At 36.0% G+C, this 18564-nt stretch overlaps 1 protein-coding gene across 4 annotated transcripts in view; it reads left to right on the forward strand.

Moving 5' to 3' along the window:
* The first annotated feature begins 10140 nt into the window (after positions 1-10140).
* The window catches only part of MALRD1 (MAM and LDL receptor class A domain containing 1), a 248132-nt gene continuing 239708 nt past the window's right edge, over positions 10141-18564 (forward strand). For all 4 annotated transcript variants that reach the window (XM_051802231.1, XM_051802232.1, XM_051802234.1 and 1 more), the window contains exons 1-2: positions 10141-10486; positions 14536-14676. In XM_051802231.1, coding sequence (XP_051658191.1) covers positions 10324-10486; positions 14536-14676 — 304 coding nt within the window. In that variant the 5' untranslated portion in view covers positions 10141-10323. The remainder of the gene's footprint in view (positions 10487-14535; positions 14677-18564) is intronic.

Consider the following 18564-nt stretch of genomic DNA (forward strand, 5'->3'; position numbering starts at 1 on the left):
TTTCTATCTTGCTGGAACTTATAATTTCAAAATAATGTATTTTTCAACTATTAATTGAAAATCTAATGTCTCTCTCACTTAGGCTTTTGCTCGATGGTGGCACTTTGTTCCTGTCACTTCCCTGGACTCCTCTGGACAAATACGAGCCATTGCCATGATCTCTCTGAGTTGTTGTTGGAAGGACTTTGCTATTATGATGTCACAGGCAATAAGACATATGAGAAAAAATTTATTTACTCTTTGTCAGAATGGCTCTTTTCCCATATAATAATGTTTAGAACACACATTTCACATGGTGCGTTGTATGGAAGGAGACGTCAGAACACAGGACCTGCTGATAACAGCGTTAGAAGGCAGAGGGTAATTATGTTTTGCTTTTCTGCCTCCAAATTGTCTTTCTAGGCTTTGGTAAGTATTACTCCCTCAGCATGGCCTGGTTTTCCTCCTGGGAAGAGTTATAACTCTGACAGTGTACTTATCTTTTCTGTGATCCATTTGCTGGAGGGTTGCGTGCAAGGGATAGTCTAAGAAAGATGCCTAATCTCTGCCAATATTTCCTGCATCTGCATCTAGCCAGCTGCAGGACCTGTCTTTATCCAGACACTCATTCTCATTTCCTGCTGGTCATTCTGCATTAGGTTTTGAGTTGATCTGTTTGATTCAGAGTTATTTATTCAAAACTTTTTTGAGTTTTTAGTAGAAATGAAGTTCCTAATTTTACCCAAGTCATTGGTTGATATGATTACATACTTCTTATCCAGATATGCTGCAGATCTGCACTGGTAGATTTGTACCACAAACTTTTATGCTGCCTGCTTTCTTGGTACATATCTTCAGCCATTGCTGTGAGCATTTCATTCGTGCCACCAGGGACTGAAATTCATCAGTATCTGTCAGCTGCTGTTTGCTTGTCTCCTATGGAAAGAGTCAGCTATGTCAAAGCTATCCATGGTTTATGTCTCAGAAATTACTGCAGCCAGAACTGGCATCTTGCCGGCAACAGCCTCAGCAGAAGAACAAAGGAACCGAAGAGCAATAAAGTCTGAACTAAATTGACAAAAATCTAAAGGAGCATTTTAAATCTCTTGAGAATCTGCTTCAGAGGCATTGCTAATTTCTGGTTCCCATGTGTGGCAATGGGTAAGCTGAATGTTCACCATGGTACTTGGGTATAGTCTGTTTCATTGGACACGTGATGATACTTTTTCTAAATTTTTTTGCTAACTGAAAACTTTCATTACTAAAATTTAATTTTATGATAGCCTTGTCTAGGTACATATTTACAGAGCAATCTGAATTTACTAGTTGTTTCATCTCAACTTTTGGTGTTTTTTTCCTATGATCTTGTAATTAGATTTTATTTTTATTTTAAATTGAATTGCCATTAACAGTTATTTCTCCTAATCTTAGTAGAATATTGAGGATGGACTACAATGTGTCATCTGTATTTACCATATATGCAGAAAATAATTAACTGCTTGTTGTAAAGTAATTTCTATCTGCTTGTGAAACATTACAATGGGCTTCTACCTCCTCCAATCATAAATTTACCTGATATTAAGTTATGTGAGTATTCTTTGATAAGTTACCTCATTTCTACATAATTCAGGCTAAAAATGTAATTCTCTCATGTTAACGGATGTCCAATCATTTATTTATTGTGTCTTGGGAATTTTCTTTACAAAATAGAATTTTAGTAGGCAGTAAATCAATTAATAGCCACTTACCAGCCTTTGAAGATTAACCATTTAGGGTAGAGCTCTGACTACTGTGGGTTGCTATCTGATTTCTGACTTTGTGCCCTATGAAGGTTACGCTTAAATTGCTTCAGTCCTCAGATATCCTTGGTTGCAGTCAGTGAGGCTTTTGACCTTATAAAGACAAGCAGAGGACTCATTAATCAGTAGGTTTTTACTGAGAATAGGAACATGATGAGTTTCAGTGTTAGGTACTGCATCTTGAAGATTTTGAAATTGTAGATTTGAAATTGCATGCCACTGGTGGAAAGCACCATTCACTTTTTATTGAAAAAGCTCACAAATAGGTCTAGATGACATATATGTAAGCAGTCAAGGACAAAAATGTCAAAATATTATATTGTTCTTCATTTTTTTGTATAACCCAGTATATAAGATATTTGATATGTAGTCACAGGCTGTAGCCTTCATGTTAATTTGACAGTGCAGGTCCTAGGACCCATCAGGGCTTGTCTTGTTCTGTTTGAGCTTGTTTTAACAGTTTTCTACTGATCAATTCACTGTAGCCTAGCCTATTTTAGCATAAACTCTGTGATAACTATCTGCAGCAAATGTCTGAAAAATGTGTATATTCCCTCAAGAAACAACAACCATTTACTTCTGCTCAGGATGAGGGAAGCATTGGTAGCTTTCATACTTCACTTGGGAACCAAAGAGAAGGCAGAAAGTTCTTGCAAGAAAACATGCTAAATTGGACCCAAATGCATCCTAGACCAAAGATGAAGACTATTTTAATTACGTCCCTAAAAGAGTCTTATTGACCTTCTGATGAAGACTTCGGGTTGCTGATGACTTAACTCAATACTCTCCTATTCTTGAGGGAGATCGAATTTACTAATATTAACACCCTTAGGATCATTGAAGAAGTGAATACAACATGGAGAAAAGAGTGAGACACTTGGAATGCCATGTACATCAACTGGATTTATGAGGATTTTCTGAAATAGCTTGTATTATTAAAACAGAAATTGGATGGCTTAAAATCCCTAAGTTCATATTTATGTTTTTCCCCATTTCTTCAACAAAATCTTGAGTGTAACAGTTTCATATATTTCAGATTTAGGTTATTTGAAACTGAAATAGAGCCATCGGAGTTGATGAAATAATTCTACCTCTTTTTAGTGTGGGAGACATCTAAACATTTATATTTTTGGGGAAATCTTTGGCCTAACATAGAAATTCTCAAGACTCGAGTTTTTCCTGAATGTTTTGATAACACTGAGCTAAAAGCTTCATCAGAATAGTTTAATGGAGCTGCTGCTTATGCAGTTGAAAAGATACAGATATGAATTTTTTCACTCAGGTGACTTGTCTTTTTGATGTGGTAAATACATAACTCACAGCAGCTGTCTAGAATTTTAAATTAGTAAGTAAAAGCAATAAAAGTTTATTGCCAAAGTTGAAATAGCCTGTCATAATCTATAAACACTACATTCCTTTTAAACTTTGTAATTCGATGCAAACATTCAATAAGTTTGATATGGGCTGAAAACTACTGCTGCTGATGGCAGTTAGGCAATACCTAACTGTGAAAAACAAGAGCCATGTAGACTTTGGAAACATGATTTAAAATATCAATCACAGCTTTGTCAGCTGCAGTCTGACAATATGTGGTGCATCTCATGGAGGAGGGGATGAAATGAGAAAACATTTCTTTTAGTCTCAATTTTTGGTACATTCAACTGCATTCAAAGCAACTCTGGAAGTAGTGTTGCTTGCTTCAAGAGGAAACTCCTGTGGTGATAGACCCATGCCATGGCAGCTTCTCTGGCTCTGGTACTCTGAGACTTCAAGCTTTTTCAAGAAAACGAAATCCATCAAATTTCTAGGCAGCTTGTAGATAAAACCATAAAGGATTTTTTCTGAGAGAGTAGCTGAAATCTCTTTGCTTTAAAGCAGCTGTAGTGGATTACTACCTGATGAATCATGGGGAGAAGCAGAAGTCTGGGTAAGGACTGTAGAGGAAGGGTAGGTAATCAGGAAGATCTGGAGTCTGCATGCTAGATTAAGGTATGTGGGAGTTTTAGGCTGCGAATGGCATTTAGCTTATATAAGAATAATGTGTTTACTTCAACTGTTTGGGACTTGTCCAGTCTGCCAGCTACACGTCCTTTCCTAGAAGTGGTCAGGAGCTCTGGGGGTGTTCTGTATTACTGAGAGATGGAAATAGTGGTATGGTGTGTTTATGATTCTTTCCCTATCTTGGGTGGTTCTAGAAATATCATTTGAAGCAGCTTCTGAGATATGGTTACAGCTGCCACTTTATGAGAGTTTTTACAGTAGTGGAAAAATTTCCATGTCTTAGTGGCAGCCAGTTTAGGAAGGACATAGGAATGTATGTTCTGATTTTTCATTTTTTTGCTTGTCCCATTGACATTGTCCCATTTTGCTTGTCTCTCACTGTAAGCAAAGTCACTGAAAGTAAAAAGCAACATTAACACATTGTTAGAACCAGTAAGGAGAGTTCTTACCTTTTGATGATCTACGAGAACATATTACATTTCACATTAACTCAATAATGCATCTAGACTGAGGTTCATATTCATTTAGCTTAGATTTTAGGATTAAATGAATCACTAGATCTACATAATTTTTTTTTGTAGTGACAGGATGAAAAATAGTCAATAAATTAATAACAATGACAGAATATTTTCTACAGTTCCTTAAAGTGTGATACAGCTCTAAGTAATACATAGCTCCAATTGAAAAGTGGTTACTCAAAATAGAATTTTTAGTATGTCTGGGTTAATTTAAGAAGCATAACTAAGCATTTTAGACTTAGGCTGGAACTGCTTTATTGAGACAGCACAGTCACTCTGTGATTCATTTTAATTATATTTTTTTTCCAAATGGAGCACATACTCTGAAGTTTTACACAATTTCATGGTGTAAGTGCTAAGCTTCTACCATTAATCTCCCAAATGCTTTAATTCCTAGGACCCTTCCCAAACAACGCATGTGCTTTCATTGGATAAAGCTCAACTTCGTATATAATTGCACTGAAAGTATGTTTTGAAGGAGCTATTCTATGTTCACAATGTCACCTTTTCATTTCATATCTCTGAAAATCAGAGCTGGAAAGTATCCCTCTCTCATTTTAGTGAAATATTATTTCCTTGGATATGAGGATCTTACCCTTATATTGAAGGTTGACTTACAATTTGTGGAGAAAAGTTAATCAGGATTATTAGTTTCTATTTAGTCTTACTTATCAGGAGGTATCAGAACAATTCATAAATTTTCTGATGACTTACCTATTTACAGATGAAGAAATTGAGATAAATGGAAGTTTTGACCAAGAAAGATTTGTGATAACACACCTCCTGTCTCTTTTTTGGGGAATATTTTCTAGAAATAGGTTGAGCAAGCATGACTGCTGGGAAATCCTCAGGAGTAGTGTCATGCCAGAGATGTCAAAATCAATAACATGGGAGCAATTAATAATATGGGAAAACTTGGTGGATACATTTATTTATTTTTAGCCTTTTAGCACTAAGATATATACTCTGTTGAGACTCCCTCTAGACCTTAGCAGCCTAATTTTCAGCTCTTTGGCACATGGACATGTTGATAGCAGAACTCTTTAATTTGGTTCAGGTTTATTTTTATATATACTTTTCTCTCCAAACTTTGAAAAAATCTAGATCTATTTATATTTCTTAGGGGTGAAGGGAAGGCCAGTTCTTGTTCCAAGAACCATTAAGCATGCTTAGCACATTAGCATTTTGGTATCCAGCAAGGAGTGCCTAATTGAAAGAAATCTTCCAACAATTCCTGCACAGTGTGACCTAAAGCAGAGCAGCCACGGAGAGTGTGAAATGGATACCCTTGCATGAGACTAGGGCAGAGGATAAACTCCAGGAGAGCACTTAATACACCTTGGCCACTCATATGTGTTTCTTCCATGGGACGAGTCTGGAGCGTTAGAGTTTAATACCTCGTGAAATGTATTTTGTCATCTCATGTAATAGTTCATATCACATAATGTATCAGGTCCTCTACCCCATGGGTTTCCCTCTCCTGTGAGACAGTGCTACTTGATAAATTAGTTACAGGGACCAGGTAGCTGCTTATAGGAGAGAACAGAACCAAAATGCTTGGTAGAACGATGTGATGGAAGAAAGACTTTCCTATTTACTTGGACAAGACTGTGTGAGAGCAGTATGTGCTGAAATCTGTTGGAAGTTTTTGATCTGGAAATCAAATGCTGAGAAAATCTTCATTCCATTCTTGCTCCAATTTTTCTGAAGGAACACATAGTAGGCAGGAGATAGAAATGTTTCTACCTGATCAAAGTTTATGCCAATTAATAGTTTTGCCTTCTAATAGGATATTGCTGTATGGACTAGAAGGATTTTTGGTAATTTTTTCCCCTGCTTACTTGGGATTTAGAGAAAGAAGGGCAGTTATACTGAGCTCTTGATAGTTCATAATTGAAGTATTTTCTTCTTCTAAACTCTGGGTGCGGAGACAATTTGTAGCACGTGGGGTTAAATGAATCTTTTTTTATCTCCCATTGATTATATTCTCTATCAGCACAGGGGATCTCCTCTTAAATGTGATATGTATGATCTGTTATTAAAAGGTGGAAATTATGCTACTGAATTTTTTCCTGAAGTGTAATGTTTTCTTAGTCTGTAATGATCTAGGGCTTTGATTGACCTGATTATATCTAGCCCATCACACCTTTCCTTAATATTACAGACTCTTTTTGCTTCACTAGTTGTAACTGTGGTGTTCATGCTCTACACCAATCAATGAATTAAATTTGATTTTAACTTCTCAATTGATTTTACCAATTTCTTTTCGCAAATGAACATGAGTGGTAAGAAGACTTACCCAGAATCCTTTTTGATCAGATGTATCAGTATCTTAGTCCTCTTTCAAGATAACTATTGAATTAGTGCCACTTCACTGGAAACAGATGCTATGCAATTATTGCCTTTCACATCAAAGTAAAGGATTCCGCCAGTTCTTGTTAAAATTGGATCAGTTTGGGGTAACTGTGAATGCTTGGCTTTCTGCTACTGTGTAGATGTCTTCCAATTCCAATTTGGCAATTAAAAACTAGAGTGGTCATACAATAATACAAGTAGCATATTTTTGGGAAGGGGTTCTTGAAATGAAGTCTTGGCTGAATATTTGTGAATTATTTAAAAAATAAACTTTTGGTGTTTTTATTAATGATTGGCTAAAATTGTTCTTGCATAAAAATTTGGAGGATTGTGTTAAAATTAATGATGTTTACTAAAACTGTACATTGGGAGAAAATGAGATATATGTTAAAGATATACACACTGGCAAAGTACTGCTCCCTAGTTTCATCATACTAAAAAAAAATATATCATCTTACCATAAAAAGGTTATATTAAACTTAATGAAATTTTGGCTTCTCAGAAAGTGTGACTGTTTTCTACTCGTAAGACTTTTCCCTGAAAGAAAGTTAGTAGTTGCAGCAAAATTTGAACACTGTTTTCAGTTGGTGAAGCTCATATCCCACTTTTTAAGTTCTTTTCTCTGTTTCATTGCTGACAATTACTGGCTCTACAAAAACTTTATGGAGAATTACTAACTGCAATCTGTTTTCTGCTTCAGCAAATAACTTTCTGTTCACATGAAAAATGAACTTAATGCAAAAGTTTTCTGGCCCTATTTCAGAGCCTGTTTGGACTTCTTTCTAAAATTTATCTTTTAGAAGTCATAAATTAAATATCTACAACTTTTTCAATTGATTTACTTAAACAAGTTGAAGACTGAGTGGGTAATCTTTTTTCACTTACATGAAATGCTTTGTCTTAAATTAAATTAATTAGGCTAAGCCAGATAAATTCAGCCTTAATGTAAATTCAAGCAGGTTTTTATTTTAACTTTTTGTTTCCTTTTAAAAAACTGCTTGTTTGCTAAAGTAACTTTGAAAATAGACATAGCGCATGGTTCTGCTTGCTTTCCTTTTAGTCTTCAGTTTCTCCGCAATATTTCTCTGCTGCTTTAAAAAATACCCTTTGATTAGTGCCAATACTTCTACTTTTCTGGCATCCTGCATGTTTTTACCAGTTTTTACTCTTCCTTCTCTCTCTGCATCTCCTTTTTGGTTTTTATTTTGGCTTTCATGGTGCTTGCAATTCCACCCTTGAATTGTTCATCCTTCCAGCTTTCCCTGAAAGTCCTTTGCTTTTGAGTTATCTTTCTGTCCCTTTTAATAGGATTCTCAGAACTATAAACAACTGTGTTGTTCTTATTGTTAGTTGACAAGAAAGCTGAATTGTTGCATTCATCAGGAAACTCTCTCTACATGTACGTAGCCAAACACTTGCAAAACAACAACAACAAAGACAGGTTCCTTTTGTTTTGCACTTTCTGTTAGACCTTCACTAAAATACCTTTTTTTCCCTTCTTCACTAAAGATCCTTGGATAACATCCTAAATGCTTCCTGAATATTTGATGCATTTTTCATTTATTTCCACTCATAATGGATTTTATTGTGGTTCTGACTTGTTTGGGTTATGCAATTTTTCTTCTTATTAATGTTTTAGAGCATATTACAATGGAAATGAATACCAGTTTCTGTAAAAATTACCCTTTGACTCAGAATACTTGTATACAGATTTATATTATGGGCAGAGCAGTACAACAGTTTAGAACAATGCAGTAAGGGTTTTAATAAAATGGGAGAAAACTGAAAGACAGGGAAAATCTGTCATTGTGAAGTGCATCAATGTGAGGAGTTTTAGAAGATATAGAGGAAAAGAAGAAATAAGATGAATTATTGTACATTGGAGAAAATCAATTGGAAAACAAAGCAGCCGAATAGCACAAATATTTAAGCCTTTGCAAATGTAGTAACGTGACATTATATGGCATAATTTATTTTTTGTAATGTAAGCTCCTAATATAAGCTGTACTTAACAGGATGGAAACAAACAATTCAATGATGCATATTGTTGAGGAATACATACACACACACACACACATATATATATGAAGTCTTAATTAATTTATTCTTAGTTCTGCTTTTCATCAGGAAGTTTTCCAAACAGCTCTATGACCTGAGGAAAAAGTGTTAAAATAAAGCAGATAAAATTACGTCCTCAGAAATAGTGATGAAAAGGGTGGAGTTGAACCAAATGAACTGGAAAATGCTTTCTAGGCGGAACAGGAACCTTTATTACAATAAACATGTACCTGCCTCTGGTGTTGTAGATAATAGGAAGTTGCAACAGATCTTGCACTACTCACCTTCAGGTGATGTTGGAGTAGTCATCTTTGTACCCTGACAAGAGATTTTTTACATTATGAAAATACAGATCTGCAATAATTGATAAGCTTCCAGGCAGAGGCTGCCTGTTTCTCTTTGCAGATAGTATAGCACTTGTGCTTTCCAAGGAGCATGCTTTAGTTGCAGAGATATATCATAATTCTTCCTACCAGGGCTAATAGGCAAACTGTAGTTATGCACAGTGGAATGTGCATTCCCCCTAATTGATTTTGTGAATTTGCAGGTGATGAAATCTCCAGACCTGCTGGCATCAGTTACTTGTTACAAGCTGCCACTTGGGAAATTGTACGATCCTTTTAGTAAAGTAATACAAGTCTGTCATAAAGGAGTTACAATTTTTCCATCCTACTATTCCTATTAAAGGAATGCCAGCCCTACGTGATTGTCAGTCTAATTTTGTCTAGTTCTTACTGTCATTTGCCTTGGGCTAATACTGTCCTTTAACTTTTGCAATCAACTTCTCTTTTTTTCTACTATGTCTCTCTCCCCTAGCTTTGGGTCTCCCCTAGAGTGCCTAAGGTACTTAATTAATATAACTTCCTTGTTTTCATGTGGTTCCAGGCTGAATGAAACAAGTTGATTCAATATTCTCTTACAAGGCTGGTTTTTTTCAATTGTCTGGATCTCCATCCCCACTCCCCTTCTTCCATTTGAAGATCCTTACATCATCTGTGTAAAAGCATTGCCAGAACCAGTTTGTTTCAGTGAAACATCAAAACATGGTGATACACATTACTAAGACATCCTCATACAAAAGGACTCCACCAGTACAAGAGAAGGAAGTTTTCCAATCCTTCTGATGCAAAATCAACTTTGAATTTCTCAACTGTTTTTTACATTTGATGCACAAACTCTTCATATATTTTTTATGCATTTGCCACCTCCCTCTGAGCAAAGAGAGATCTTTATGAATGTTGGTCATTTAGTAATTCTACTCTGTTTCCCTATAATTTTCTTATCTAATGTATTTTCAAACCACTGGGCAATAAATACGATCAATAAGTTAATGATATACAGTTGACTTGCATAACATGCGCCAAATTTTTTTAGTCATAAAACAATGTTATAATTCAGTTAAATATTATCCCAAGACACACAGGGTTGAAAGTCACTGCTTAAGCAGAAATCATATTTCCCTTAAGCTGCAGATTCAGAAAGTGAGGTACTAAAAAAAAACATCATTCAGAGAGATGTGTGTAAATACAGCTTGGTCAAAGACACTCCATGACCGATATTAGACAGTTAAAGTAATTATTTTCCAAGTGAAAGCTTGGGTAGTAATATAGCCCATGAATAGACTCACATACTTCTGTGTGTTATATTACTTTGCTCTGGTAAATACTCAGTCATCCATAGGAAATGGGTGCCAACGTGGTGATGGCTCCTCTGCTCTGCCTGGAGAAATGTGCATTTCCACCAACCAGTATGGAGAGAGTAGTGAGGAGAAACAAGGTAAGTCTGAGTGGGCTTCAGCACAAGTTTGATACTTTGATAACTGAACGTGTCAGCAGAGAGAACGAGGGAGGATTTTTTTATGCTTCAAAAATATTTGGGAATTCTTTTTTGTTTGATTGGTTGGGGGTTTTTTTACCCTCTTCTTCATTAAATCTTTGAAGAAAGTTTCTTCCGGCTTCAGTTTGATTTTTCCTGCTTAATTTTCAACATCTGTAAAGTGCAAGTCTCTCATAAATCTTCATACGGATATTTATAGCAAAGTGTTTTCTCATCCAAATTCAATGGAGATTCAGGAAGTAATACCTTTCTCCTTAAATTGCAATAGATTTGTTGATAGAATTCAGATTTAATCCAAAATACCTAGACCGAGGTACAGGCAACAACAGCTTTTTTCTTTTTTTTTTCCTTTTTTTTTTAAAAGTCTAGGCAAGGGTGGAAATTTTCTTGAATTCAGGAACTGATTATCCTAGCTTAATCTTTGTCACATTCAGAGGTTACAAAAACAGTTGCTGCTGTTTCCTGTAAAGAATTGATCAAAGCAGTGAGAGTGCATTTTAACTACCGCTGTCCGAGTAAATTAGCATCAGAATTCTAGTATTTCCAGAATACTGTACTAAAATGATGCTGCAAATAATTTCATACGATGCATCAATTCAGGTTTCTCCTGTGGCAAGTGTAATTTTGAAACCAATCTATGCAAAGTATTTCATGAATTTAATTTACAGTCTGGATGGATAAAATAGTCCTTCTCCTTGAAGATTCTGGTTCTGGAGTCCAAAGAAGAGCTTAAATTTATCAAAAATTATAATTCTGCCTAAAAGCCTATATAAGTTCATCTACTCACTGTGCAACAAAGGAAGCATATTTGTGGGGATTTTAACATTTCCCTTTAAGTATGAAATAGATTGTCCATGAAGGAGCCTGTGTCTTTCTGTGCACTCTGAAAAATGCTAATTAGATCATGTCAGCTACCACTGAATGCAGCTGAAATCCGTGAGAAAGAGCAGTAAATTAAATCCAGATTCTTCAATTACAATTGTGTGCTCACCTACACAAAGTTTTTCTTCCTCCAGTAGGACTCTCTGTTTTATCCAAATAGTATGTGGAGATCTAGTATGTTTGGGACAGGAGTCTAGAATCAACTCCAGGAGAATCGATTTTTTATGTCTCTGTAAATAAGACAATTGTTAAGATTGTATTGGATATCAATTCCTTTTTGTGTTAGTTTATTGTGCTGTACAAAAATGTATTAAATGGCAATGGCTGGAAATTATGTCTGTTGAATTCCCTGACACGTCTAACACGTCTCAGGCTAGGGTATTTTTTTATTATTTGCACAAGAGGTGGTTATGCTAAGTTTCACTGCATAGCTTTGAAATCCTCATTGTGCTTGGTTTCCCTGGAAAGGGCATTTCCTCCAGGCAGCACTTTCTGTTATGATTGTAGAATATAGAACAAGAGATGCATTCTTCCATTAATTTTTACAGCAGCTTTTTGCACCTGTTTGTTGAGGGAATACTGCTATAGATAAATGCTTATATGAAAATAAAGAATTAAATGTTGTTCCAAAGGCTGATTTAGAAAAATGAGTATATGGACTCTGTAAAAGATCTAAATATTAAATTATGTTGTATTTTAATAGGACTGAGGAAAAGGTGTAGAACTAGGCTTTGAGAGACAGGCTGTGTGCTGGAACTGCTTGGATAATTCTCTGGGTTACTCCAGGAGATAAGTCAGCTGTCAGATATAAAGATATAGATCAGGCTGTATCAAATTGAAGATTCATCCTGCTGCCACTTTCTTCTGATTTGAGATTATTGCAAAACTATTTTTCCACTTAGGTTTCAGCTCCTGATCTTATGTTGATGACAGGTTCCTGCTCTTTTCTCTGGGCTCTATTCAGGTTTAAGTCAGTATCTGCAGTGAAAATATATAAAAGATGGATTTTCAGTTTTTATTGTTTATTTGGTCTTCATATTGCAAAAACACCAGTGAAGGAATGAAAACTAACTACTCTTAAAAATGTTTTGCTCACAGAATATCACAAACTGAGATATTATACATATGCACACTTGAAATAGAACCTTAAATTGCAGACTGTTCCTCTGAGACTTGGAATTTTTCCTTAGAGGTTATTTTAAATATTTGTTTTGTTCACAGGAAACTCTGCAGAAATTATCTAGAACATCCCACATATTCCTTCCTTCTGGACTTTTCCTCTCTAAGCAGTGACTTTACATTTTTTAGTCAAACTTCCAGCAAATTTACTTTGGTTTGCTTCTTAAGTTGTATTTTCTGTGAAAATGAATACTACTTTGGAAAATAATAATGAATGATCAAGGATTTATTTTTTTAATTAAAAAAGGTAGCATTCCTGTTATTTGTGAATATTGCTTTGCAATTGTTTTTTCAGCTATGAGAAAATTCCTGAGGAAATATGGAATATGATTTGGTTCATTTTGTGCAATGTGAAGCAGATATGCTTCAGCAGTGTCTGTGGTTTTGACGAACAACTGACACCCTTTTCAGTCACTTAAAGAGCTAAGGAATTAAAGCAGCAATAAAAAGTTGGTTGATGAATCAGCCAATCTGCACATTAACTTGAGTCTGGAATGCTTGCATGAATTATTTCTGTTTTCCCCTCTCTTACCTTGTGATTTAATTGTTGCAGTAAACTGATGTGAATATGAGAGCCATGAAATTGAACATCATAATGTGACTATAAATGCTGCAGTGGTAACTTTATTTAAAACTATTGGTGAACTATGATAATATAGAATAAGCCAAAAGCACTTACAGGGGCTGGAACCAATCTGAGAGGGTGTGCTAAGGCATTGCAACTCGTGTCCAACCAGAACCACAATTAGAAGGCAGGGTCTTAACTCATCTTCCTCCACTGTGTAAGGGAAGAGGGTGAAAGTTTCCACATAGCACACGAAATCTGGAGACAGTGCCACCTACCAGCCGTTCTGTTTGGGGTGAAGCTGCAATAAGTTTGCTCTTCACAGATGCATCTGCTTACGCTTTTTTTTAAAAAATTAAATCTTTCCACGACTACAATAAATGGTTCAAGGAATGGGTCTGTCCAGCCTGTCAGGCACATGCAAGCTCTTTCATTCAGCTTGGATATGATGCATAAAGGACTATCTGACACCCACGCAGAAACAAACCTCTGTCCCTCTATCCCAGTAAGCAATTATTTATCTGGTTGCATACTCTCCTCAATTTTCCTGAATGAACTGGTATAACAGACTGGGGTCTGTTCCAGAAAGACATGTCCTACCTCCCTTTTCTAACCTATGCTGCCCTACAGAGGAATGTGGAAGGGGGAAAAATGATCCGTCTTTACCACATTGCTACATGCACTGCAAGAAATAAGGCAGAGGAAAGGCAAGTGGGGAGACTATGTCATTCTGAGGACTCAACTCTTCTCTAAATGATGTGGTTTCTAATTTAATACAGCAACTTTCTAAAGATTATGAGCACTGGCAAACTTTGAAGTATGTCATATGATGAGTCTCACCTTTCTGTTGCTAGTGGAATAGAAAAAAATATTTTTGCTGTCTGATTATTTCCTGGTGTTAAGTCTTTGTTTTTCTATGCAAGAACCCTGGACAAACAGAGGACATACTGAAATTCTTCACCTAATAGCTGCAGTATATTTTAAAAATAGCCTCTGCATATAAACCATGCTAGCTTGGAGAATTTCCTGCAAATAAGTAACTGCACACATATATGTGAAGAAAAAAAGTATATGTTATAGTAATATAATATAAAGAGACTAGTTTTCCTTTGGTTTGGTGAAAGGAGGGCTTGGTGGTCTGTTTTGGGTTTTTTTTCAGTGTTTCTTCTTTCTCATCTCACTTCCACTGCCCTGTTTCTCCTTGTTCATGATTTAAAAATTCTGGGGTTTCTTGCTTTTTTACAGGAGTCTGTTCAGTATTTTCCTAATTAGTGTGCTAATTAGAAAGCATGTGATGGTGAAAACATATCCTTTTGCTTCTGTTTTTGAGCTTTTAATTTTTTGTTTGTTTGCTTCAATTCAGGTTTCTCCTGTGACAAGTGTGATTTTGAAACCAATCTATGCAGAGCTCTTCATGACTTTAATTTACAACCTGGATGGATAAGAAGAAATGGTCAATCTGGCATAGGACCACCATACTCTGACCACAGTGGGAATGAGAGCAGTAAGAATCCTCATGTTCTTTGCAGAAACCATGGACTCTTACAAATTATATAGTTTTCTGTTTGATTTACTTATTTTTGCTATTTTATTGATAGTTCAATTGTATTCTGCCACGTTTTCTGAGGACTTGTGTCTAGGTTTTTAGGTGATGGCAATTGCAAAGACCTAGAACTAAAAAAAAAAAAACCACAAAAAACAACCAAACCTACAAAAACCCCAATATTCCCTTTAGCAATTCTTGTTATCATAGAGGAGCAAGTAATCAGTTACAAGAGTAGTGTTTATCTACCTGAGTAATCTTTACCTGTTTTGGAGATATGAGGTGATAAAGTCAGTCTTGATGATTGCAAAGTTTAGAAATGTTAAGATGTATTTTCAGTTTTTCTTGGATTGGTGAATGCCTGGAGTGTGTGGATCTATTATCTGTGGCTAATGCTCCAAATGTTTTGAGAGAAGATGGCTTTGTGTCTGGGGACAGGGTAAGTTTTGATGGCCTGTTTGAGCCAGTTTTTTTTCTAGATCTTATTCCAATTCCATTTTGCCTCAAAGACTGTCTCTCAACTAATTCCTTTTCTCTGTCCTCGGATAAAATATATCCCTTATACTTTTCCTATTGCCAGGTTAATCCTGCTTTCTGAAACCCGTCTTCTTCCTTCTGTTATACATGATTTTCTTCATAACTTTTTAGCTAAGTCAAGCCACTTTTTTTAGCTGCAGCAAGCTGCCTTCTGCTTTCCAAAGCTGTTGGAAGGCTTGTTTGTAAGCAAGCAAGGAAGTAGGGAAAGAATAGATGAGGACTTCTGATCTCATGGTAAAGGGGTGAGCTGGTTGAACTAATAACTGTTTAGTTCTCTTCTCCATATTTTCTGTTATTCTCCTTCCCTTCCTTTCCATCTGCTCCCTCTCACCTCTCCTGGGTACAAGCAGTGCTGCGACAGCCCTCAGTGCAAGCACCTGAAGGCAGTGTTGGGAGTGTATAAGCACATAACTATGTGGGATGCAAGTGTTGTTGTGAGACTGATTAGCCCAGGTGTTTTACACCTCTCTTCCAAACTGTGCTTATCTGGGAGTCTGGAAATCTGTGCTGTTCTAAAGAAAGCAGCACCTCCTACACATTGCATAAGCTACCAAACAGGTAGAAGTTCCATGTAATGATGAGTATGAGCTGGTGGTTTCAAGATTAACCTCTGGAACACTTGCTTAGAAATAAGCAGATGAAAATGGAATACAACTTTAAATTATTCTCACCTAAAAACATCAGCAAAAAACCCCACTCTACATTTTCTCGCAAGTGGACAATTCTCATGATGCTTTGTAATTAGGAAACTTTATACGTGTGATGTGCTTTTTAACAACTTCAGGTTTTACTTGAGTGTAGCATGCAAGCACATCCTGCTCTGTGCACTTTGCTTCTGAAAATAAGGCTACTCTTAAATAAATATTGATTTAAACTGATGTTGGCAAAAAAATTTGAGCAACTACCAAATATTTTCATAAATGTAAGCTTTATTTCAAGTATGTAAGTTGTGAAATAATTTATCTTTAAAATAATAACAGCTCTTCTCATCAAGAAGCACGATTAAAAAAATAAAGGTACAAAAGTACCAGGGAATACAAATACAGCAAACTCTTGGCTAGAATCAAAATTGGTTAACCAGGCAACAGTCTTGCTCTAGTTGAAGTTTCTAGGATTTGTGCATGATTGGTAGCACACACCATATCAGGATGTAGCGAAGACCGGAAAGATACTCTTGGTTATAACCATGAAAAAGGTTACCTTATCTTGCAAAGAACTGGTGGGGAGCAGAAAATTTAACTTATGTAGACAGCAAAAGCCAACAAAATATTGAGAATCATCAACCCAAAGGGTCTGTTACAGACAAAGCAAACTGCTTAGTCACTTGAACAGTTCAGTCACATTTACTTGTTTTGGGCAGTCAGTGACTGTTGTATCTTCCATGTCTGAATTGTGTGGTAGCCAGTTAATCTAAGTTATTTTATTCAGGTAAAAGAAAGTTCAAATACTTGTACTTTTTTGGCTTTCAAGAGGCTGTACACTCAGATATGTGAACTGAATGACTAAGGAGATTTAAATGCATTTAGTTAATTTGTTTTTCTACCTAGAGAATGAAACCGTACTTTCATTGCCTGACTGCTGGTGCTAATCACCTAGGAAATAATTATATTCTTATGGCAGTTAGTTGAGTTTTTCCATGGCTGACTACTCAAGAGATTATGTAATCAGTTTTATGTTGGTTCCTGCTTAAAACCTGGAAATGATTCTGTGTGGTAACAACTGAGCAGAGTGTGCTCTACGGCAGAGTGTTAAAGGGAAGAGTTCCTGACATCAGAATAATACATACACGTTAGCAGAAGAGCAAAGATCACTTGGTAGATGTAACTCCTTTGAAGATTTATGTAATAATTTACTAGAACCCAACATGGTTTTTTAGTGCTGTCTCTCATGATTCTTTTTTTTTTCACTGAAAAGGTAGTTGAACAGACCAATGACAACTGTTTAAAAAAAAAATAAGACACAACCTGTTTTTACTAAATGAAATTCTTATCTATGCAGAGGTCTAATGTGAAATCACTATTCAAAGAAATTCTTAAAATTATTATTTCTCTCCCATTTGTGTAAAACTTAAAATTCCTGTGGCAGGTGAAAAATAAGTTTTTGAGTCTTAGATACATTTATCTTTAGGCCACTAAAAGAAAAATTTCAAAAATTTATGGAAGTTAACATCCAGTGGAACAGATTGGAGTCAGGGACAGGGCTCTGCAGAGGCACCAAGCCATCTGTTGTGGGTAGGAAGAATATCCTTGCAGCTGGCAGGCTCTGAAAGTGCTACCTGAGCAGTCACAAAAGGTCTAAAACCTGGGTGGAGCATGGCCATTGCTCTGGTAGCAGGCTACAAAATGCTTTTCTGTGGGGGATTCTCAGATGGCTCCAGCACTGAGCTAGGCTTGTGGTGCTTGGTCAGTGACTTTCCAGTTGCACACAAGGATGAAAGGTCAAGATGGGTGATTAAATAAATGAAGTGTTTAGATGTTCTGACATTGATATCTGGTTTCTGTAATAATCTTTATTTTTAGGACTTTTTTTTATTCCTTGATTCCCACTTGGCTTTTTTCCTCCCTCATCTTCCTCCTTTCATTTACATGTTAATGTCAGAGAATGACAGTTTACTTGACATTGCTTGGAGTCTGGGAAGGAGGAGAGAAGAGAAAGGAATAAAAGAAATTAAAAAGGAGATTGAGCATTTTTTTTATTCTTTATTTTCCCCCTTGCATCCTTTAACATCTCTGAAATCTTTGTGTTCAGAAAGAGCCAAATTTTGACTAGCTGTATTTATTATCCTAAAATAGGGTGGTTGCCTTCCATCTGTTATAAGATCTAAAACAGTATTGTCAGGAAGAGACATGATCAGTCAAAAGGTATGGCAACAGCCATATTTTACTGACTCTTGTTAATCTGTTACACTTTCAAGGGAAGCAAGGACTTGTTTTATAAATGGAAAGGTAATGGTACTTTTAATGGTAACTTTGAAATTCCCAAGAAAATTGTGTATATTGGGAGTGTGTACAGGGATACCACAACCTCCCCTTTGCAGTGAGGCAATTTTCTGAGCAGCCAAAAACCAGACATCTATCTGAACATATGCAGAACTTGTAAGATCACCACAGTCTCCTCTCCCATTTTCCACCATCTCCTTAAAGACTTGAACTGTCATGATAAATCTATGATTAATCTGTATAGTTAGTTTCAGCAGTTTGATGTTTAGGCATGGAATATGTAATCTATTCAATAATTGGGATTTAAAGTCTTTGATCAGCTTGCTGAGTTAGTCTCCCTTTGTCCCAAAATTTTGCACTTCAAAGTTGAGTT

The sequence above is a fragment of the Manacus candei genome, unplaced genomic scaffold (assembly GCF_025592945.1).
Source record: "Manacus candei isolate 608988 ecotype Guabito, Panama unplaced genomic scaffold, ASM2559294v1 h1tg000056l, whole genome shotgun sequence".
Lineage (NCBI taxonomy): Eukaryota > Metazoa > Chordata > Aves > Passeriformes > Pipridae > Manacus > Manacus candei.